At 37.3% G+C, this 24,250-nt stretch overlaps 3 protein-coding genes across 4 annotated transcripts in view; 1 reads left to right on the forward strand and 2 right to left on the reverse strand.

The window, feature by feature from the left end:
- Nucleotides 1-24,250, reverse strand: part of tfpia (tissue factor pathway inhibitor a) — a 1,059,262-nt gene that overhangs the window by 132,390 nt on the left and 902,622 nt on the right. The gene's annotated exons all lie outside the window — the stretch shown is intronic.
- On the forward strand, nucleotides 29-20,834 carry LOC307128772 (signal transducer and activator of transcription 1-like; the record flags this gene model as incomplete). The annotated part of the gene is made up of 13 exons (XM_079820715.1): nucleotides 29-82; nucleotides 164-232; nucleotides 407-485; nucleotides 838-932; nucleotides 2,644-2,795; nucleotides 6,975-7,133; nucleotides 7,298-7,352; nucleotides 9,101-9,236; nucleotides 15,131-15,186; nucleotides 15,459-15,550; nucleotides 16,212-16,351; nucleotides 18,071-18,259; nucleotides 18,512-20,834. The coding sequence occupies 13 exons, from the start codon at nucleotides 29-31 to the stop codon at nucleotides 18,598-18,600; spliced, it is 1,365 nt and encodes a 454-aa protein (XP_079676841.1). The 3' UTR covers nucleotides 18,601-20,834.
- Nucleotides 19,371-24,250, reverse strand: part of glsb (glutaminase b) — a 67,975-nt gene continuing 63,095 nt past the window's right edge. For both annotated transcript variants that reach the window (XM_079821862.1, XM_079821861.1), the window contains exons 17-18: nucleotides 23,821-23,884; nucleotides 19,371-21,814 (exon numbers count right to left, since the gene is read on the reverse strand). In XM_079821862.1, coding sequence (XP_079677988.1) covers nucleotides 21,658-21,814; nucleotides 23,821-23,884 — 221 coding nt within the window. In that variant the 3' untranslated portion in view covers nucleotides 19,371-21,657. The remainder of the gene's footprint in view (nucleotides 21,815-23,820; nucleotides 23,885-24,250) is intronic.

Genomic DNA, 24,250 nt, shown 5'->3' on the forward strand with positions numbered 1-24,250 from the left:
AGGAGAACTATACGAGGACATTGTTTACATGGCTATGATCGTATCCAACACCCTGAACAAAGAGAAGTCACTTGATTCTCAAGTAAGTGGTTCATACCTTTCTTAATATACTGGCATTCGTCGAAGTAGCCTACATGTCTAATCATATATTGACTCATCACAGGAGTGTACGACGATGGAACAACAAAAAGAGTTGGACCATAAAGTCAACAAGCTGAAGAAGAGTGTGCAGGTACAGCATCTTACTGTAATTACTATGGCACTTTACTCTCACCTTCACTCATTTGTCATTTGTAAAAACATGAACATTCAAATTCACAACTGACTTTTCTGTTTGGATATTTTACATGAACTATATGAAGGTCTCTTGAAACCTTTAACACAGTAGCTGCATTTTTTTCTTCAGGAAATAGAACAGGACATTCAGGTTTTGGAAGATCTGCAATATGAATATGACTTCAAGAGAAAGACTTTGGAGGGTCAAGGTAAAATAAAAATAAAAATATATATATATTAAGCATTTCTGCTCTGTATAAAAAATAATAGATATCAATGGATAATGTACATCGTATATTCAGACCCCAAAGTTTACATACACCTTGCAGAATCTGCAAAATGTTAAGAATTTTTACAAAATAAGAGGATGAGGATCATCAAAAATGAACATTCGCACGACAGATGTTTGCATTTACTCCACAAGACTAAATTATGGATTTTTTTTCTGAAGGCCAGTACTACAGGAAAAAATATGGCATTTAAGCACAATAAGAAAAATGTACACAAACATTTACACAGGAGGAAATGTTTCATGGACATTATCATTCTTTATATTTTCAGTGGAGGCTGAAACAAAGGGTCAGACGACAACAGAGTTCCAACATGAGGAAATGGCCATTAGACAAATGTTTACTGTCCTCAACATAAAAAGAGAGGTAGGTCAGTAAATACACTTGCCCACAGAATTAATTGTAGAAATTTAGTTCAGTATATAAATCAATGTGAGCCTATATCACTGTAAAAAAAGGTAAGTACAATCAATTTTGATGTTTAAGTAATTTCAACTTAAATTACATTAAACTAACTTAAAAAATGTGTTTAATCTTGTACGTAGCCTATAAAAAAGTTGAAAATTCAAAGCAATGTTGTTAAAGCAATGTAAAAACATGTTGTCATTACTTATATACACTCACCTAAAGGATTATTAGGAACACCATACTAATACTGTGTTTGACCCCCTTTCGCCTTCAGAACTGCCTTAATTCTATGTGGCATTGATTCAACAAGGTGCTGAAAGCATTCTTTAGAAATGTTGGCCCATATTGATAGGATAGCATCTTGCAGTTGATGGAGATTTGTGGGATGCACATCCAGGGCACTAAGCTTCCGTTCCACCACATCCCAAAGATGCTCTTTTGGGTTGAGATCTGGTGACTGTGGGGGCTATTTTAGTACAGTGAACTCATTGTCATGTTCAAGAAACCAATTTGAAATGATTCGAGCTTTGTGACATGGTGCATTATCCTGCTGGAAGTAGCCATCAGAGGATGGGTACATGGTGGTCATAAAGGGATGGACATGGTCATAAACAATGCTCAGGTAGGCCGTGGCATTTAAACGATGCCCAATTGGCAAGGGGCCTAAAGTGTGCCAAGAAAACATCCCCCACACCATTACACCACCACCACCAGCCTGCACAGTGGTAACAAGGCATGATGGATCCATGTTCTCACTCTGTTTACGCCAAATTCTGACTCTACCATCTGAATGTCTCAACAGAAATCGAGACTCATCAGACCAGGCAACATTTTTCCAGTCTTCAACTGTTCAATTTTGGTGATCTTGTGCAAATTGTAGCCTCTTTTTCCTATTTGTAGTGGAGATGAGTGGTACCCGGTGGGGTCTTCTGCTGTTGTAGCCCACCCGCCTCAAGGTTGTGCGTGTTGTGGCTTCACAAATGCTTTGCTGCATACCTCGGTTGTAACGAGTGGTTATTTCAGTCAAAGTTGCTCTTCTATCAGCTTGAATCAGTCGGCCCATTCTCCTCTGACCTCTAACATCAACAAGGCATTTTCGGCCACAGGACTGGTGCATACTGGATGTTTTTCCCTTTTCACACCATTCTTTGTAAACCCTAGAAATGGTTGTGCGTGAAAATCCCAGTAACTGAGCAGATTGTGAAATACTCAGACCGGCCCGTCTGGCACCAACAACCATGCCACGCTCAAAATTGCTTAAATCACCTTTCTTTCCCATTCTGACATTCAGTTTGGAGTTCAGGAGATTGTCTTGACCAGGACCACACCCCTAAATGCATTGAAGCAACTGCCATGTGATTGGTTGATTAGATAATTGCATTAATGAGAAATTGAACAGGTGTTCCTTATAATCCTTTAGGTGAGTGTATATATTAGGGGTAACCTACACGTATTTGTACCGAACTGTTTGGGTACAGGGCTTTTGGTTCGGTTCGGTTCTGAATGCAATCTTTAACAGTGAACAGTCGGCTTATTTTAAGCGCGGAACCTCCTTAAATCCCAATTCCCAGACGAACATATTAAGGATTCAGTCCATTTTATCACGAAATTCAAACGATAAATGCCGTTTTGACGCTCTTTAATATAGCACTGTATACTCATTGTGCAGGTGATGATAAAGGAAATCGCTAATGTACTGACTCTGGCAGAGCAGATCCAGCTCACACTCATATCAGATGAGTTACCCGAGTGGAAGAGGCGACAGCAGATGGCTTGCATCGGTGGGCCGCACAACACTTGTCTGGACCAGCTGCAGAGCTGGTGAGAACCTCTAGCGGGCGCTGTTTTTGCAAGAAATTAGGCCTAACCCTAAAGCATCCTGGGCGGAAAATAAAGGCAAACAAAAGAGAGCAATTATTTTGCTACTTTTTCTGTTACTAACGGTAAAAATACTAAGACTGGCCTTTGTAAACTTTAGTAGGCTACTGTGGTAGAGAAAGTGTACCACAGGCGTTATTAAAGGGATAGTTCACCCAAAAACGAAATGTTTATGTTTATCTGCTTACCCCCAGGGCATCCAAGATGTAGGTGTCTTTGTTTCTTCAGTAGAACACAAATTAAGATTTTGAACTCCAACCGTTGCAGTGTGATAGTCGTATAATGCATGCCAATGGGGATATTTTAGAGTATGAGAGCAATGAGAGTAAAAACACATAGACATACGAATCGCGCCGGTATTTTGCATGTATTTTGACCTTATTCGCACAGGCATGGCACGGGGACGGCTGATGCAGAGCCATAGAAAACAATTAAATACATTTTTAAATATGGATATTTTTCTTACACAAATGCATCGATTCGCTTCAGAAGGCCTTTATTAATACCCCGGGGCCGCGTGGAGCACGATATTTGACGGACAGATGCATCATTATGGACTTCAAAAACAGAGCAACTATTACTGCTATTGTAATGCTTGGATTAGCCAGAACATTTTTAATATTACTCAGATTTTATTCGTCTGAAAGAAGAATGTCATTTACACCTCGGATGACTTGAGGGTGAGTAAATCATAAGCTAATTTTCATTTTTGGGTGAACTATCCCTTTAAAGGATTAGTTCACTTTAAAATGAAAATTACCCCATGATTTACTCACCCTCAAGCCATCCTATGTGTATATGACTTTCTTCTTTCTGATGAACACAATCAGAGTTATATTAACAAATATCCTGGCTCTTCTAAGCTTTATAATGAACGTCCTATGTTGCGTCAGTTACGCTTTTTGTTGAATATGGAAGGCGGTCTGGCGGAAGCGGAATATTTTACTTTAAAGTTTTAAATATGGATATTTTTCTAACAAAACCCCATCGATTTGCTTCAGAAGGTCGTTATAAACCCCCCGGAGCCGTGTGGAATATATTTATTATGGATGCATGCATTTTTTGAGCTTTAAACTCAATGGACCCCGTCACTGCCGTTATAATGCCTGGAAGCGTCAGGATTTTTATTAATATAATTCAGATTGTGTTTATCAGAAAGAAGAAAGTCATATACACTTAGGATGGCTTGAGGGTGAGAAAATCATGAGGTAATTTTCGTTTTAAAGTGAACTAATTCGGTAATAATAATGGCCTTGTAAAATGAATTGATGGGTTTTTGTAAGAAAAATATACATATTTAACACATTATAAAGTAAAATATCTTGCTTCTGGCGGACCGCCTTCCGTATTCAACGTACAAAAAAAGCATAACTGCCGGAACGATGACGTAGGATGTAGCGTAAGCGCTTTGAACTGCGTGAGGCACTACACTTTCGTATATCATTTATCATAGCCTAAAATAACTAGCTTCCGGCAGACAACCGCATGCAAGTCGACTTGCGGCAAAAGACTAACTTGTGATGCGATGTAGGATATAACAGTAGCGTAAGCTTTGACACGTCACACGGTTCAAACTAATTGGGCTGGGCAACAAACTCAAGCTCCTCTTCTCTTTGTAAATTAATAGACAGTAATCCGTTCTTCCACTCATTAAAAGTCTGAAGTTGTGTAAGGGTTTTTAAATAAACTTCCAAGTAAACTTCCATCCATTTAGCCCAAAAACCGGATGCTAATGGCTTGGTCAAAAGGAATTCTGCGTGTAAGCCTTTTCAGCATTTTGGTGAAGTTCTCTTAATTTATTGATATCTCATTTTAAATCTGACTCCATAAATAATTTTATCTGACTCCAATATTATGTGACTCCATAAAGTGTGTTACGATTAGAGTTTATCAGCTGATTTTAAGATTAGTTGCGATTTAATTTAGATCATTGATTTTTCTTAGTATCACTTATTTTCAAATATTCGTTCCTCCATGGGACCCGGAACCGCTCAGAGGCAATAGTGTCGCGACTCACTAGCTCTCACGCACACAAATTAGTTGGTTCTGAGATTACAGAGGATTGCAGAGTGAACTATTTTAACTTTAATGTACATTTATTTATAGCCACGAAGCTGCAACTTATAATACCAGCGACAGTCAGAAATCTGATTTTCTCTCATGCATGGCTCAATGCTCCCGCTATGGAGTCCTCAATTTGATCTGTCCCAACAGAGAGATTTGCGGTAGCTCCTACTTACTCCTCATGTGACCCTACTAAAATAATGATTTCAGAAAGATACAGAATAAATCAAGATTAACATTTATTTTGGCCAGACAGGAAAAGTAAATAAGTAAACAAGAATCCATGGTACACAACTGATCAGCGTAAAAACATAAACACAATCGCAAAGTAAGATGCAAAGAGTCATCATGTCTGCCACAATACATGCAATGTGTGTGTGTGCAGTGTTGGGAATAACGGCGTTATAGATAAAACGGCGTTACTAACGGAATTACTTTTTTCAGTAACGAGTAATCAAACGAATTACTGTTTCTTCCGTTACAACGCCGTTAGCGTTACTGAGGAAAAAAATGCGGCGTTACTATAATTGAGCTCATTGAAGCGGTTTTCATCCGAACAAGCTCTCTGTCAGTCGGACCTGCAACACGCGCGCGCGCGTGTGTGTGTGTGTGTGTGTGTGTGTGTGTGTGTGTGTGTGCGCGCTAGCCAAGCGTGTTGGGGGTTGGGTGGTACACATAACTGATGATGATTGGTGGGTGGGAGACAAGGTTGAGGTTGATAGGTTGAGTTCACACACACACCTTTGACGCACACGCATATGCACAGTCAGCGATGGCAGTCCAACGACTTCAAAGGTAGCTTTCGCAAACTGGAAGTATAAGCGCTACTTTTCCCTCGTTGAGGTGAAAGGTAAGAATGTTTATGTAACGTGCAGCTTATATCCTGGAAGAAAGAGTCTCTCCACGTCGGTGGCAAGTAATTCTATTTCTAATCTAATGAAGCCTCACGTCATCACAGCCACAACATTAGTGGCTAAAAACCCAGGTGATAACGTGAGCTCCACTACCAGAGGAGTAGTAAAGAAGTACTGATACTTTTTACACAATATTTACACTATAGTAGGTCTACTGATAATATTTACACAATATGTACACTATAGTAGGTCTACTGATAATATTTACAATAATATATTGAATTTGATAGGTGTCTCTCACAATGTCCCACAGCAACATTACAATAGTGTACATTAATGTACAATGTTTTATAATAATAATTTATTCTATTTAGTGTCCAATTCATTCATTTAACATATTTAATATTGGGGGCATCCAAGTTATTTTACATATTTGAACATTTGAAGAAAAAAAAAAGTAACACATTAGTTACTTTCCCTGGTAATTAGTTACTTTTATAATGATGTAACTCAGTTACTAACTCAGTTACTATTTGTAAGAAGTAACTAGTAACTATAACTAATTACTTTTTTAAAGTAACATGCCCAACACTGTGTGTGTGTGTGTCCCAAAGACACTCACACAGACTGCATGGGGGTTCTGGTAACAGAATTTTTTCCCACTGAAAGCTTGGTTACCCTGCCTTAAATACTCCAACTAGAACAAAAGGGTTGTAAATATTTGCAACACAACCACCTGGTTTTGGGGGAGTGGATCAGATATTTTTGAAGAGACTCCTCAAAAGGAGAACTGAATTCTCATTAGTTTTCAATCTTTCTAATACTACTAGTGACTGCAGTGAAACTGAGACTATTTTACCATTCGCACCGAGACCTTTAAAAAGACATCAAACATGAAAGGGATAAAACAATAGATTTACAAGATACATCATCACTGGTATATCTGGATTTGGTGACTTGAAAACAGGGCAAGGCAAGGGCAAAATGGGGAGGGGGTTTCATCAGGGTGGTGTCCCACAGTTCCTGTGAGATCTTCTCTCAAGATTAGTGACTTTTATTGTTCTATTGCTGGGGTTTGTATCTCAGCTTTTGTCTTAGCACCAAAACCGATCCTTACATTATTTATGTCCCAGAGCAACATGTTGCCTTATGTTTATGATTGGGTGAATTAAGGAATGAATTGACAGCGTGAATTGTGCTGCAGGTTCACAGTGGTGGCAGAGAGTCTGCAGCAGATCCGTCAGCAGCTGAAGAAAGTTCAGGAATTGGTGCAGAAGTTCACCTACAACAACGACCCCCTCACTCTGAGCAAGAGCCAGCTGGATGAACAGGCCACTTCACTCTTCAAAAACCTTATATTAAAGTGAGACACAACACCTTAACTATTCTTCCCCGTCTTTATATGTGGAGCACAAGCTGTAGAAAGAGAAACAGCTGGTGACTGAAGGTTCACAAGGAAACCTTTACGTCACTTCTGAAAGATTATAGTGTTGAACAGGATGACAGCGGTTGTGACGTGTCTTTCAGTTCTCTTGTGGTGGAGAGACAACCGTGCATGCCCACACATCCTCAGAGACCCTTGGTGATAAAGGCGTGTGTTCAGTTCACAGTCAAGATCAGGTGGGTTCCTATGTAGTCATTACTGTTATATCAACATCATATCTGTCATGCCACTCATTTTAATAGACCTTAATTATTACCTTATAATATTATAGACTATTAGTTAAACTTCCTGAACTGAACTGTCAACCCAAGGTCAAAATATCTATTGACAAGTAAGTAATATCTATCTATCTATCTATCCATCCATCTATCTATCTATTCATTCGTCTATCTGTTTGTCTGAACAGATCCATCCATCCATCCATCTGTCAGTCAGTCAGTCCGTCCATCCGTCCATCCATCCATCCATCCATCCATCCATCCATCCATCCATCCATATCTATCTATCATCCGTCCATCCATCTGTCTGACCAGATCTATATCTATCTATCCATCCATCTCTATCTATCTATCTATCCATCCATCTGTTCGTCTATCTGTTTGTCTGAACAGATCCATCCATCCATCCATCCATCTATCTATTCCTTCGTCTATCTGTTTGTCTGAACAGATCCATCCATCCATCCATCTGTCAGTCAGTCAGTCCGTCCATCCATCCATCCATCCATCCATCCATCCATCCACCCACATCTATCTATCATCCGTCCGTTCATCTGTCTGACCAGATCTATCTCTATCTATCCATCCATCTGTTCGTCTGAACAGATCCATCCATCCATCCATCCATCCATCCATCCATCTATCTATCTATCTATCTATCTATCTATCTATCTATCTATCTATCTATCTATCTATCTATCTATCTATCTATCTATCTATCTATCTATCTATCTATCTATCTATCTATCTATCTATCTATCTATCTATCTATCTATCTACGAATATATATATGCATGTTTACACATATTTTTCTCATTTAGAGGTTTTTCCGAGATGGACACAGTAAAAGGGTATGGAGAGCCTATGTTACTGTACAATGCACATAGCTCATAATTAAAAACTCATTTATAGAGCAATATTTTTCGTTTTTGTATGCATGTCACAGGTGCTCATTGGTACATTGTCCTGCTTTGTAATGTCCTAGATTTCGGAATTTATTTTTGTTAGCTACTGTTATCAAAGTTATGAACTTGGATGAATCTAGTGGATGCCTAGCAGCTGAGTTCCCTCATTTGGTATGATGATAAACACTTGGATTTTACAAAAGATAATAAATATATGATTGTTTATGATTACTGACTATTTTTTCACATTTTTAACCCAGATCTTAAGGGAGAGGAAACCTAGCAACAGAACAAATGAGGTAGGACAAAAGAAATCTAAGTCACCTAAAGTAAACTACCGATTATTGCTTTTAAAGTGGCTTTCTTTCGTTTTTTCCAGTGGTGTCTTAAAGTGTATGAGGAGCTGCACTTATTCAGCTTTGACACGCAGCTCATTCTGCCTGATCTATGCATTGATTTATCGGTAAAATGATTTGCTTTCTACTATACAAGCATGTTTTGACAATGTTTATTACTGTCAAAGGTACAACATTAAACTCTTGTAACTGCACCATTCAAATCATATGTTCAAACAGATCACAAGTCTTCCTGTGTTGTTGATCAACGCTGTATGTCGGCTATCTAATGCCTGGGGCTCCATTTTATGGTACAACATGCTCTGCAGTGAACCCCACGTATGGCCATTTCCCATCATCAGTGTTTTTGTCCTCTACTGATGCTTCCATTCGGACTCTCACTGTCCATCTCTCTTTCTCTGTCTCAGAATCTGACGTTCTTCTTGAATCCGCCACCAGTGAAATGGGAGCAGCTTTCGAAGGTCATAAGCTGGCAGTTTTCTTCTGTCACTAAACGAGCGCTGAACTCTGAGCAGCTGAGATCGCTGGCCGACAAATTTTTAGGTGAGTTTTAATGCCGCTTATGTAATGCCGAAATATCCTACTTCCCACTACTGAAGCCCTAATTAGGAGTATTTGGGGTTCAAATACTTTGTTGTCGGAATCATAAAAACCAGGTTTATTGTAGCATATTTCAAATTTAAATACATGCCATTGCCCCCGTGTGAAAAATGTGCAAAATATGCATAAAAAGTTACCGATATACTTAAATGCACAGTATATGACTGAAACAAGTTTGCTGTATTTGGATAAAAGAATAAAAAAAACTAGGTAACACTTTACAATAAGACTCCCTTTGTAAAGGGTTCATAAAGGTGTTTTTAAATGACTAATAACACAAATGAATTATAAATGATTGATAAGCAGTTATAACTGTGTAACAGAGGTCAGCTAGGAGTTGCTGTGCGAGTAAACCTCACTCCTCTGACCTCAAGAGACACTCTAGCGACTGAAGTTAGAGGTTGCAGACTTTAGCCTCATTGTTAGAGCATCCGACTCTCATGCCGGCAGACCCGGGTTCGAGTCCAGCTTAGTAGGGGTTACAACTGCATGAATAAAAAGAGTGACTTTAACACAATACCTGCCAAATAGTGAGCCACTTTTAACTCACATGTTATAAATGCTTAATAAATGTATTTATTCACACTTATTTAACTCAACCATTTATTAATGAGTTACAAACATTAATAACCTGTGAAAGTGAACCTTAATGTAAAGTGAACACATGTGAACCATTTATTAATGAGTCACATGATTCACAGGTGTTCACTTTACATTAAAGGTGTCATGAACTGGCTTTTTGAGATTTTTTATTAGGGGTGCACCGATCCGATATTAGGATCGGATATCGGCCGCGATACTGACAAAATAGCTGGATCGGGGATCGGAAAAATTAACAGATCCACAAGCCGATCCAGGTGTTTTTTTCCGTCGCAGCAGAACCTACGTCATTCGTCAGCTTCACGTGTGTCGCATGCTAGAAGAGACTCGGCTGTGTGGAGGAGATATTTCACGCTTGCCACGCCAACTAGTTCGTCGCTGTTTCGAGGGTATTACTGCAAAGTCAGGGTCTTTCCTGCATTGACATTTTTTTGACGGCCAAAGCCTAATTTGATGAGTTATTGTGATTTACGAGTGATGTAGAACAGATGCTGCGCTTGTGACTGAGTGACAGAGAGACCGATCTGAGAGCTCCTCCCCCGCGCGCGCTCTCTGGGTCTTCAAAATAATCAGTGTTCGCTCTCATATTTCACATATTAATCCAAATCAAAAGCTCGGAAGACCGAAACCATGTTGCACGTGACACATTCGGACAATTTTGTCCTTGAATTATCACTGGGTGTGAATTGCGCTCAAAAAACATTGACTCTTCTCTGACCAGCTGACATAAAGCATACTTTCAATAAGCGGGAGACAAATTATATCCAGTTATGAAGTGTTTTCTGTGTGTTGACATCTTTCGCGATGTTCTAACAGACGGGATTCGCACACAACGCGTCTGCTAATGTCCGATTCGTGACCTAATGACTCCTTTGAACCGAATCATTTTAACGACTGGCCAGAACAACTGATCTGTCCAACACTGAACTCATGAACTCAGTTTATTAATTTACTCAGAACGCAACTGAAATGAGAACACAAGTGTGCTTACCCATTTCAGCAAGAGTGGGTAGTAAGAATTATTTTTAATTATCAACAGTATTTCATCTTATTTCTGTTGACAATGTGTAGTAAAATAAATAGGCCTAGCCTACATTCATTTAATCTGGAGTGAGGTGAAACCAGAACAAAGTTGTTATTAGCTAGCTGAAAATTTTTATTAAATTGCATATGGTAGAAAATTAGACTATTTGTTAATTTGTAATGCTACTTTTTAATATTGATATGATTATATACCAAAACAATTATCTGTAGTGTAAAAAATGTTTGGTAACTGTCAGATTACTATTGTATGTTTGACCAATACACTGTTTTTTGTTTCCACTGCTACATTTTATTTATTTAAAGAAGTTAGATTACATTCTATTTTAGATTTGAATGCACAATTGTTTTTTAAATAAATAAGAATTCAACACCTTACATACATCTGTTATTTTGTCTTAGTTATGTTTAGTTAGTAAAGTCTGGTGCCTTTAGTCTCTTCAAGGAAGGTATAAGGTGGAAGATATACAGTTTATTATTAATTCAACAATATATTGGATCGGTATCGGGTATCGACAGATACACAAAGCCCAGGCATCGGTATCGGTATCGGGACTGAAAAAGTCGGATCGGTGCACCCCTATTTTTTATACTGTTGTCTGAGGTCAACTTATCAAGTTGAATAGTTTTGATATTAAAAAACATCATAATGAATAAGTAATAGGCTATTTTCTGCCCTGGTTTTGAGCCTCTCTCAAGACATGCTTGGTTTTTATGGGCGTGCCGCACTGAACACTTGGAAGTAAAAGCCCATGGCTAGGATTGGATAAGCTTTGCATATTTAACCCTCTGGGGTACGGTAGCGTTTTATAAATTTCTTTTAAAAATCGTAGCTTCATCGGAATGGTCCGAAACTTGGTGACTTTATTGGTAATTGGTATATGAACACCCAAAAAAATTGGGGATAGGATTTGAAAAGTCTAAGTGGTCGCAAAAAAAAAAAAAACGTTAATTTGTGTGTGCGTGTGATTGTGTGTGTGAGTTTTTTTGTCTGTTTTGCATTCTTGATGTTTTAGAGATTCACCCCTTCACTTTTTCTGCATCCTGGCTGATTTGTAGATTGTATGCACAAAAAAACAATTTCCCATTCATTTCCTATGGGGGTCATTTTTGACCCGAAGGTCCTGAGTGTGACTATTTTTTTTACGACCACTTAGACTTTTCAAATCCTGTCCCCAATTTTTTTTGGTGTTCATATACCAAGTACCAATAAAGTCACCAAGGTTCGGACCATTCCGATGAAGCTACGATTTAAAAAAAATAATTATAAAACGCTTTTTAAAACGTAATTTTTGACCCGTAGTACCTCAGAGGGTAAACCAACCAAACAAACAAAAAATACAGTACAAACAAAAATAGTCTTTGAGAATCTGTTATTATATATTAAAATCAACAACCTGAAAAAAATTGGCAAATATGTGCAAAAATCACTACATTTCACAAGCCTTTCTACAGAGAGCTGTAAATTCACTATAGTGGTAAAAATGTGCTATTACGAGATAAAAATGCTCAATGTGCGGCAAAGACGTTGCAGACAGCAAACATTTCCGCGATTTGTATTTTTCTTTCAAATATCAGGTCAAGAGAGTCAACAACGCACATCCCGGGAGGTTGGGCTTTGCGAGCCCTGTGACAGTGCGGTAAGTTATGTTTAGTTAGACATGTACACGATGTAACATTGTATTTGATCTGTAACAATGCAATACTATCACATATAAAAACATTTTTACTCACATTAGTGTGTAGCTTCATTCATTCATGTAATCTCATCCTGTCTCTTGTTTACAAACGAATCCGTGGTTAAATGAACATACGTGCAATGTCTTCCCCATATAAGCTGGATATTCATTAAAAATAAAGTTCAACCACACATTTCCAATATTAGAATCCGAAGGAAGCTTATGCAGCAACTGTGTTCTTCCACAACCAGGCACAGCACAATATCTTGCTATCTTCGGCATGTTTATTGCTCGGTAGTGCGATCCGTTTAGCTCCACGAGTCGGTGGGCGGGGCTACAGAATCAGGCGTACATATTTATATGTTGAGGCAGCGTTTCAGCATACTATGATCTCAATGGTCGACATATTCTGAGATCGAGCGTTTTCTGGACATGGTGTCAATAAAAGCATTTCTTTGACTAACAAAGAAGTTTTCAACTCTGAAACTTACAGGATATTCTTATATCACGATGAACTTGTATATATCAAAGGCTCAAGGGAAAGTTGATTTCTCAATTCATCACTCCTTTAAAGTTCACTTTCACAGGTTTTTAATGTTTGTAACTCATTAATAAATGGTTCACATGTTTACACTAAGGTTCACAAGTAACTAATATTGGAATTAAATATTCATTATTAATGTCTCATCAAGTTATTGTGCTCGTAACATTTTATAATTTCATCTCAATAAACAAGAAGTTGATAGGCATAATGTGCTCTTTGTGGAATAAAGTGGGAGTAACTTTTGGTAAGGAACATTTTAATAAAAGTGGCAGTCATTGAGATATTAACCACAAATACAACACCCTTCAGTCTCACTATGATTTTTTATGAGTCTCACTACGTCTATTTTTGCTGCATCATAAAAAAATAAGGAATCTGGTTTTGAGTGAAATAAGTGTGAATAAATACATTTATAACATGTTAAAAAAAAAGTTAAAAATGGCTCACTATTTGGCTGGTATTGCATTAAAGTCACCCTTTTTATTCATGCAGTTATAACTGCTTCAACGATTTATAATGCATTTGTAAATGAGTTAATAGTCATTTAAAACACCTTTATGAACCCTTTATAAAGGGAACCTTAATGTGAAGTGTTACTAAAAACTAAAACTCCATCATGTTGAAAATATATGGCTTTTTCAAACCAGGTTGTTATTTAAAGAGCACCTATTATGGCATTTAAAATGTTCCAAATATTGTTTTAGAAGTCCCCAACAACAGTTTTGCATGCATGCAATGACAAAAAAGACTTTATGCATTTATTTTTACCTGTTTTGACAGCGATTCTCAAATGATTCCTTTAGTGATTCACTTTTCAAACCCCGCCTTTACGTGACGCTAATCTGCGGTGATTGGTCCGATGACCCAGTCAGTTGTGATTGGTATAGTATGTACAGATATTTTCGGAAACGGAACGCCCATCAAAGTCTTATAGTGACAGTAATTTGTTAATATGTGTCAGGAGTTATGAATATGAAAACCGCGTTTGATTGTAATATGAGCCTCAGCTGATCTCATTCATAAAAAACTCCTCTATTCTCCTCACGAAGACTCGCGACAAATCAACATCCCTCAGGGCTTTTAGTTCAAAAGTGTGCAGATGAGGAGACCTATTGATAGATTCTCATATGTCTGTGTCAAATTTCTAAACAGAGGAGTATTTTTTATTCAATACTTCCTCAAAATGCGCAGATAGCCTAATCATGAGCGATTGAGTCTCTTATGTGTTGTTTTCAATTCATACTGGCAGCCGGAGGGCGCTCTGTGCACATGTAGTCCATATATGGTACAGACAGACGAAGAAGATACCATGTGTCATAATAGAAGTCCATAATAAAAGCTTCCTGAGATCGCGAAACATGCAAATAGAGACATTTTGAAGACTAATAAACACACAATCGCGACGATGTATGGTTTGTCTTCAAGCCACTTAGTCTTCAAATGCTCATCCTTGGGCAGATGAAAAAAGTTTGCTTTTGAGTCGCACTTCAGAACACAGCGTCTCGTCGCCATGATGTTTTCTAGTTTGCACTGGCGTCTTGGAGCGCAATAAGTGGGCGCATCAAATAACTTGACAAGTTGACGTCATCTAGTCAGAGAAAAAGCTTCGGTCTTCTAACGATTCTTAAAAATGACTCCGAGTCGACTCTTACTTTTGAAAGAAAATAACTATATATGGTGCACTGTCATATTTCAAACTTTGCAGGATGTTTTTGTTCACTTAGATCTATGTTACACACTACATGAAAGGTAAATTTCAAAATTCCATGATAGGTGCTCTTTAAAATTAGTTTCCCAGTCATAATTACAAGTTTCCTACCTCCTACCTAGTCACATGCATGCCCCCTGGAGTCGTTTTTTTCCTGATAATTCCACTAGGACGTGAATACAGCATTATTGTACTTTTGTTCAGAGTATATGCTCATATTTAAAGGCACAGCACGTGTTGTTTTAAACGTCACATCTGTTTTCAGGTCATGAAGCCCAAGATGACCCAGAGGCACTCGTCTACTGGAATACAGTTTCACGTGTAATTTTTAAACAAATATTTGAAACAAAGAAATGAAAGTTGCTTTCATTTCTTTAACCAGCTTAGGTTTTGTTTCTCTGCTGTCACCATGTGATTTACTGATAAAACAAAACTCGGAGAGAACACGAAAGAACAGAGATTAACTAACCTAAATAATTGTATAATATATACTTATATTATATGTGAATCTTTGTGGTGTTAGCTTGGTAAATGATTTAATTTTCATTATATCACAAAATATTCAGTAGAATAATTTGTTTGTTTTCATCTAGACATCTGTCGAGTGTGGTGGTTCACTCTTGCAGTGTATATGTGAACATCTGGAACTTACTAAAATATATGTACTCGACATCTGGAATGATGGGTAAGGAGTCCAAAGGCAAACACTGCTCTTGTGACATTAATGTGAGAGCCTATGACATTTGTGATCACTGGCGTCAAAACTGGCCCAACGGACCTTGAGGCGGCGCATTTTCAATCAGTTCGAGATTTGAGAAGGACCTTAAAGGGATAGTTCACCCCAAAATGTTTTGTCATTACTTACTCACCCTCATGTTGTCCCACACCTGTATGAGTTTCTATGTTCTGTTGAACACAAACTATCATCAAAGGTCTGGTTACCAACATATAAAATATCTTTAGTGTTCAGCAGAAGAAAGAAACTCATACAGGTTTGGAACAACTTGAGAGTGATTTTCAATTTTCATTTTTAGGTGAACTATCCCTTTAAATATAAGACTGTTCTTCACACAAAACTATTGTATGGCTTCAGAATACTTAGAATATCCACCCTTTTAACCGTATGATTATGCGTGAAAATTTGTAACTTGAATGTGTGAGGCTTCTGGTTTTACAGCTCGTCGGGACTTAGTTATTCTTCTGCTTATTTACCTATTAGCGACTAATGAATCGAAAGTCTCGCACATCACAGAAAATACCTTACGTCTGTGTTGTGAAATAAGGTGGATAGTGCAGATTCACTTTTATATAGTGCAACATTTTTTTTCCATTTTCTTTATGTACAGGTATATAAGGGGTTTTTTGAGTGAAGAGCGAGCAAAGGCTTTGTTGAGAGACAAACTCCCGGGCACTTTCCTTCTGCGCTTCAGTGAAAACCGTCATTGTGGAGGAATCACCATCACATGGGTGGAGCATTCAAAGGATGGTTTGTCCTGATTTGAACTGGAATGTTTATGGCAAGCCGTTTTTACTTTTATTCATTCACAAGATATGAATTCTTGATATCAGTAATTGTATTTTCACTAGTGAAATGTCGCCATAGTATGGCAAGCTGTTTTTACTTTTATTCATTCATAGGATATGAATTCTTGATATCAACAATTACATTTTTACTAGTTAAAATGCTTACTCTTGATATCAACAATTCAATATTCACTAGTTAAAATGCTAATTCTTGATATTGTAAGGCCACTGAATTTGTTCCAATGTAAGTAAAGATAGCGGATTATTTCCAATTCATCTTTTATCTGACTCCATTTATCATAATCTTGAATTTAAGTTAGAATGCCAATTGGTTGTTTGATCATTTATATTTAATAATTAGTCACATTTAATCATTCTGTTTAACCCTTTGTTGAAATTATATCAGTTCATAATCAACTAGAGATAGTTACTAATTATAGAGTAAGTCAGAATAGATCAAAATCATGATGTCAAACCGCCAAACTACTGAAATCACGTGACTTTGGCGGTCCAAACCGCTGAATCGACTCACTGATTCAAAACGCTTCGAAGCTTCATGATGCATTGTTTTGAAATCGGTCATCACTATATAAGTCGTTATTTAGGGGTTTTTTTGCGCACAAAAACTATTCTCGTCGCTTCATAAAGTTATTGTAGAACCACTGTAGTGAGATGGACTTTGTAACGACGTCTTTAGTACCTTTTAAGGGTCTTGAGAGTGTATAGTGCATTGTGCCAATGGAGGCCTTTCTGAGCCATCAGATTTCAACTAAAATATCTTAATTTGTGTTCCGAAGATGAACGGAGGTCTTACGGGTGTCGAACGACATGAAAGTAAGTCATTAATGACAATTTTCATTTTTGGGTGAACTAACCCTTTAAGTACTCAGACCAGACAGAAACCTCTTTCAAATAGAAACGCATGTTAACAATGGGAATTTAAATTGAATCACTCTCCCATATCCCTGTATTGACGAGACCAAATGGCTCCAAAGGCCACACCCACCGTAATAAGCAAAATATCTCTAAACTCTTTTATTATCTTCTTGTTTACTTCTGTGGTGATGAGATCTTTGTACCAGTCGCACTGAGAAATTTCAAACGATATCAAACACATATAATACTGTATGGGAATTGACATTAAATCAAATAGATTTTGGGTATATTTCAGGTGATCTCAGCAGGAGAGGGAATATGAGTTTGGGGGAAGTTTCAGGTGAAAGGAAATGGATGTGGATTAAAGCCGTACTCAAATGATTCACTCAGTGTGACGTTGTCTCAGATGAGAGTGATAACTGTATGAGTGGATTCAGATGTTAATCTCGTTTATTTCCTCAGACAGTCTTTGTTCTAGCTTTTTACAGTCTTTCAATATCAACAATTGAATTTCAACTATAGTAAAAACTAATTCTTGTTGATATCAAGAATTCAAATCCTGTGAATGAATAAAAGTCAAAACGGCTTGCCATAGTAAATACAATTACAGATAGCAAAAATGTTAGCTTTTATGAGTTGAAATTCAATGGTTGTTATCAAGAATTAACATTTTAACTAGTGAAAATTGAATTGCTGATATCAAGAATTCAAATCCTGAGAATGAATAAAAGCCAAAACGGCTTGCCATAAATGTTGTTCTTGGCGTGTTTGAAATGTATCTTACAAGATTATCTTGTCAGCACAGGTGAACCTGTGATGCATTCAACAATGCCGCACACGCTGTACACTATGAACAGAATCCCTTTACCGGTCTTCATCCGTGACTTTACCGTCACCGCTGGAGATAAGGATCCGGTGAATCCCCTCATCTACCTTTACCCAGACATCCCAAGAGACGTCGCCTTTGGTCGCTACTATACCAGCGCATCTGATGGTAGAGACTTTTACATTTACATATGTTTTTACTTTATGCACTTCCTACTTTTGTATGCCAAAATACTTTGGCACATCACAAAAAAAAAAAAAAAAAAATCACCACATAATAAAGTGGAAAATGCAATATTCTATAATAAAGCGCAAAATATTACAATTAACATCTGTTCTGAGACTCGTGTATGTGTTTTGTCCTGGTAATTTACACACCATCAGGGCATTTGGAATAAAATACAATTCTGTTCTCTTTCAGCTCTAGGAGGGATGAATGAAAACTTAGGACAGTTCTACAGCATGTCTGGACGTGTTCTCGTGGGCTCTGTGGACTCAACGACAAAATGATTTAGGCTGGTAAAGCGTTATAAGTTGGCAATGCCAAGCTCATGGGTTTGTACCAAAGAACTGATAAAATGTATACATACACCGATCAGGCATAACATTATGACCTAATATTAAAAAGTACTACCTCGGGAGCAGGGGCGTTCGGAGGGGGAAATATTTACCCGGAACTTCATTTAGACCCTGGTTCCTTGCGGTCGAAACACACCGAGTACCACCCCAAAGTTCCTAGTTCCTGCGGTGGGAACGCGGCTTTAGTCCCCCTTTTACTGTCAAAACAGCCCTGATCTGTCGAGGCATGGACTCCACTAGACCCCTGCAGGTGTGCTGTGGTTTCTGGCCTCCATGCTGTTTTGGAGATGCTCTGACCCAGTCGTCTAGCCATCACAATTTGGCCCTTGTCAAACTTGCTCAAATCCTTACGCTTGCCCATTTTTCCTGCTTCTAACACATCAACTTTGTGGACAAAATGTTCACTTGCTGCCTAATATATCCCACCCATTAACAGATGCTGTGATGAAGAGATAATCAGTGTTATTCACTTCACCTGTCATAATGTTATGCCTTATCGGTGTACATTGAAGTCGTTTTGTTCAATGCATAAATGTAGGAAAATAATCTTCTTGTGCAAGACAAGCATCTCATGGTTATTCATTTCGGAGCATAATTCATCCGGTTATACATTTGAACATGACAACTGATTGAGGTACTACATAAAACACTGAAATTATGCTTTTGGTGAGGTAATTTGTATGAGAAAATGACACCCTTTTAATTACCAACATATATTTTTATTCTTTATTGCACATCAAAGCTAAATCTAACATTGCTTTAATTGTACACATACACACACCGACTGTAGTCAGCCAGATACAGTCCAATATAAATCAGAAAAAAATATCTGCTTCAATCCGATTGTATCTAGTGAATATCGAATAGTGTTAAAGTGTCTTTAAAATAGTTTACATTCATTAACTTTGACATGAACTTTATATCTTACTATGTTCAAGTGTTTGGTCCGAGTGAACAGGTTTGACATCATCTTTCCACTGCTAACACAAACGTCTTTAGAAACTACATTTACAGTAATTCAACACTACATCAGTTATAATGCAGGTTTGCACAAAGTGTCTTTTATTTTATAAATACTTTTTATAGGATCCAATAAGCTGGTGTGGATGTACATATTTTTTATAATGTGATTTTTATAACTTCATACAGCTTCCTGTCATCTCAATAAAATGTAATGTTTTATTTTTGATCGCTCATTCTCGGAATTGCAACATTGTGTACATTGTGTCTCATTTTGGGGGACCTGCATGTTAATATGAAAATATGAGCGTGTGTACATTGAACAGATACAGACTCATAGAAATAGTATGAGTTTGGCAGTGGTTAAAATGTTTAAATAATGTGCTATAATGAAATAAAAGTTATATACCTGTAAAAAAAACAAAAACAAAAAACATGTATTTTCTACCAGGAGTGCATGCAAACTTAATATTATGAAAATAAATCCCACTTTTTTTTTTTTTTACACAGGACACATTCTTGCATTCCTTCTGCAATATTTCTAATTGTTACACAGTCCTGTGGAATACTTGATTCTGATTGGTCAATCGTGCCATTAAGCGGTGTCAGGGTTCTGTCACTTCTGCTTAGCATATTCTTGGGTTTGTGACAGAACTCTGACACTCCCGGTTTGGTCTTGTGTTTGTGTGAGCACATGGTTTGTCACATGTTCCTTGTGCTCTTATGTCTATTGTCTGGACCCACCCCTCTTGTTACGTGATTATTGATTATTTTGCCCCACCTGCTCTCCCTCATCACCTGCCTTGTTTGTTCCCTATGCATTCTCAATGGCTGAATCCGAAATCGCCCCCTATACCCTTAAACAGGACCCTATTTGAGGGGTCAGCCATTTGTAGTGGTGTCCGAAACCATAGTGGACGTTATTGAGTGCACTCATTCTATCCCATAATGCACCGCAATAACGAGTGTACAGCCGATGTACAAACAGCGGCTGTCCGAATTCGCTCACTTGGTTTCATTCACTCCTTCAAGTTTTCGATTTGGGATTCCGCACTTGTGTTTGCAGTTCTGTGCTGGATCGTTGTCTACTTTTCCCTGCCCTGCTTCATGTTCCTGACTCTTGTGTTTTGTCCTAGTCAAGTTTGGTTTTCCCCCTCGCTTTGTTTTATTTTGTTTAATAAATCATCATATCCTCCTGCACCGTGACAAGCGGTCTTTTTTTTTGTCTTAATACTCGCCATCATTTATGGCAATGTTTGACTGATTGTTTGGTAATGGAAATGTAGTGGACTGTTCAGAAGATTCAAGATAATACAAGTAAAATGATATTTCAAGTGAAATATGGTGAGTAGGCATGTTATCAGGATAATGTCATAATCGCTGGTCAGTATCACAAAAATAATCAACACATGAGATTGCGGTATACGTCACAATAGGGAAGAAAAGACTAAATCGCAACTACCGTTTCAAGCTGACTTTAAAAACTCGTCTCATTCTGCCGAGTTACTTTTGTCTATTTGTGTCCAGCATGAAGGGATAGGCTATGTTGTTCAAAAGCTTTTATATGTCGTGAGCATTTGTGGAATCGTGCCAGATCTTGCTTTTTTAATGCAAGAATGAGTCCTGTTTATACGGCTCTACTAAACAGGATTGTTTGGTATGAATCTATACTGTATATTGCCGTTTGCCCTCAGGAAAAACAACGGCATATGTTTAATCATTCACACTCCCACACCCCAATCATCTTTTCACCTGCAAAGAATTTAAGATACATAGAATTTAGCGCCTATTGAGAGTTGTTTCACACCACTGAATATGGATATCATCATTACTCACACCCTTTCTAGCGACGAGGAAGTTGAGAACGAGCCAAAAACGTCTCACAAAAGCATACAAATCCTACAGGAGACAACGTTAAAAGGAAAAAAAATGTACACAAGTTTTGACAAAAACAGCACAATGATAATAGTAAAGAACCAGTCCTTCATTGGGCTGCTCCAGAAGAGTGTCCTCTAGTGGTGGAAATGGTTATGTCTCCAGCATCCCATCCAGGTTTGTTTCGGTGGTCTCTTTATCTGCGACAGGACTCACCGTTGGGCTGTACTTACTGCTGTACTCCTGTAGAAGCGCGAGCACCTCATGATGACCGAAATGTGTCGCCTCATCAACCGGTGTGTTGCCCCACCTGGAGGAAATGCATGTGATTTCATTTTCAAGGTTTCCACACCTTTTCCGTGACTCTTCCAGTTGTTTGATTACTGTATAATAATATATTATGAACTCGAAGACAGAAATGTATATATTTTTTTATTTAATTATATAATTATTTTATTTTACAGTATTAAATTACACTTCTGTATTAATTTCTACAACATTGGACATTTATGTTCCTATGAGAAATGTAAAATATACTATTCAAAATAATAATAATAATAAATATTATTATATAAAATCTAATTATAAAATATGAATGCATATTAAAATATATAAATAACCATTTTATATAAAGAAAAGTACTATGTTTGTACTTTTTTGCTTTTCTTTCTTTTACCCCTGTAAAATTCATCACCAGATGAAGATCATAACAAATGCATGTTATTTTTTTTATTTAGAACTGTCCTGAATAAGATCTTCAAAGATTTTACATAAAATATGTTTACATTTAGTCAAAAAAAGCTGATTTTATAAAATTGACCCCGTTCAAAAGTGTATGAACCCTTGATTCTTAATATTCCCTGGATGATCCATGACTGTTTTTTTTTTTCTTCCTTCATGAGTCCCTTGTTTGTCCTGAGCAATTAAACTGCTCAACATTCTTCAGAAAGATCCTCCAGGTCCCAAAATTTCTTCAGTTTTGGGACTTCTGCCTACGTCTAGTGTGACGTTTTCGACGGGATTGCGCAATCACTGGCGCAGCGCAGAGCAGCGCAAGATGAGCAATTTAGGTTAAAAAGTATATTAATAAATTTTTTTTTTTTTAATGACCTATCGTTTCGCTAGATAAGACCCTATGCCTCGTCTGGGATCGCGCAGAGTCTCTGAAGCCCTTCGAAGCCCTTTAAAACTACATTGATTTGGATCTTCAACGTTTTGGTTGCAATTGAAAACCATTATGTGAAGAAAAATCCTGGAATGTTTTCCTCAACAACAAAAAAAACGCAATTCTTTTCGACTGAAGAAGGAAAGACATGAACATCTTGGATGAGATGGGGGTGAGTAAAATATCAGGAAATGTTCATTTTGAAGGGAACTAATCCTTTAAGAGCCAGGGGTGAAAACTTTTGAACAGGATAAATATATGTCCAAATTTTTCTTATTTTGTTTAAATAAATTATATATATATATATATATATATATATATATATATTTTTTTTTTTTTTTTTTTTTTTTTTTTTTTCATTTAGTACTGCCATTCAAAAGCAACAGAAGATACGTACATGTTTCTCAGAAGACAAATTAAGTTCCATTTACCTTGATCTTCAAATTCAATAGGTTTTCACCCCCGGCTCTTAATGCATTGTGTTTCCTTCTGGACCATCAGTGAATATTTTAAACTTCTTTAGTAGTTGTGTTTGAGTCCCTAAATCTTCCTCAGTGTGAAAAGATGGATCTCAAAATCATACCGTCACTGCTGGAGAGGGTTCAAATATGCAAAAGAGGCTGGAAAACTGAAGAATGTGCAGGACCTGGAGGATTTTTCTGAAGAACGTTAGGTAGTTGAACTGCTCAGGACAAACAAGAGACTCATGAACCACCATCACAAAACAAAAACAGGCGTGGATCATCCAGGGAACGACACACAGTATTAAGAATCAAGGGTACAAAAACTTTTGAACGGGGTGATTTTTATTAGGTCTTGTGGACTATATGTAAACAACTTTTCTGTAAAATATCGTATTCAGGACAGTACTAAAAATATTCACTGTTAAAAATATTCACATTTTCACAGATTTCACAGGGGTTCACAAACCTTTTCTTGCCACTGTACATATAACATTAATTTATTGATAATAAATATCACTCATTCACTCAAAACATTAATTGATGTAATTCTAAATGCAATGTGTAAAATTACTTCAAATACAGTCACTTAATTTCTAAATAAAAAGGCTAAGAAAGTGAACATTTACTCAAATTCAGAAGTAAATGAACCAGGCATTGGTGGCTGAATGTTGGAGAGTGTTTTCTCACCTGTCCTTGGGACCAGGATTCACCTTGCAAGCCTCCAGCAGAAAACGCACAACTTCAACGTGTCCTAAAATCAAAATGAATATATACATATTTTATATATACACATTTTTAACACACAGACTGGAGTTTAGAAGAAGACAGAGGAGTGAAGCGTCAGTTGAATAACTCCCCAGTGAAATAATATCTGAAGATTTATATTTTTATATTTAAAGTGGTGCAATTAGAATGAAAATACAAATACAAAATGTAGCTGCAAAAAAAAAAGTTGAACACTAAATGGCGCTGCTGACAAACATACATGGTACATAAGGCACGTGGCAATGAAATGCACAATTGTAAATGCAACAGCCTCACTTTCTGTTTGCCGTCTTTGTGTTATCCTACAGTCAGATACCAACAGATATATAAATCAAATTAACAGATACCACTG

The sequence above is a fragment of the Gobio gobio genome, assembly GCF_949357685.1.
Source record: "Gobio gobio genome assembly, chromosome: 7".
NCBI lineage: Eukaryota > Metazoa > Chordata > Actinopteri > Cypriniformes > Gobionidae > Gobio > Gobio gobio.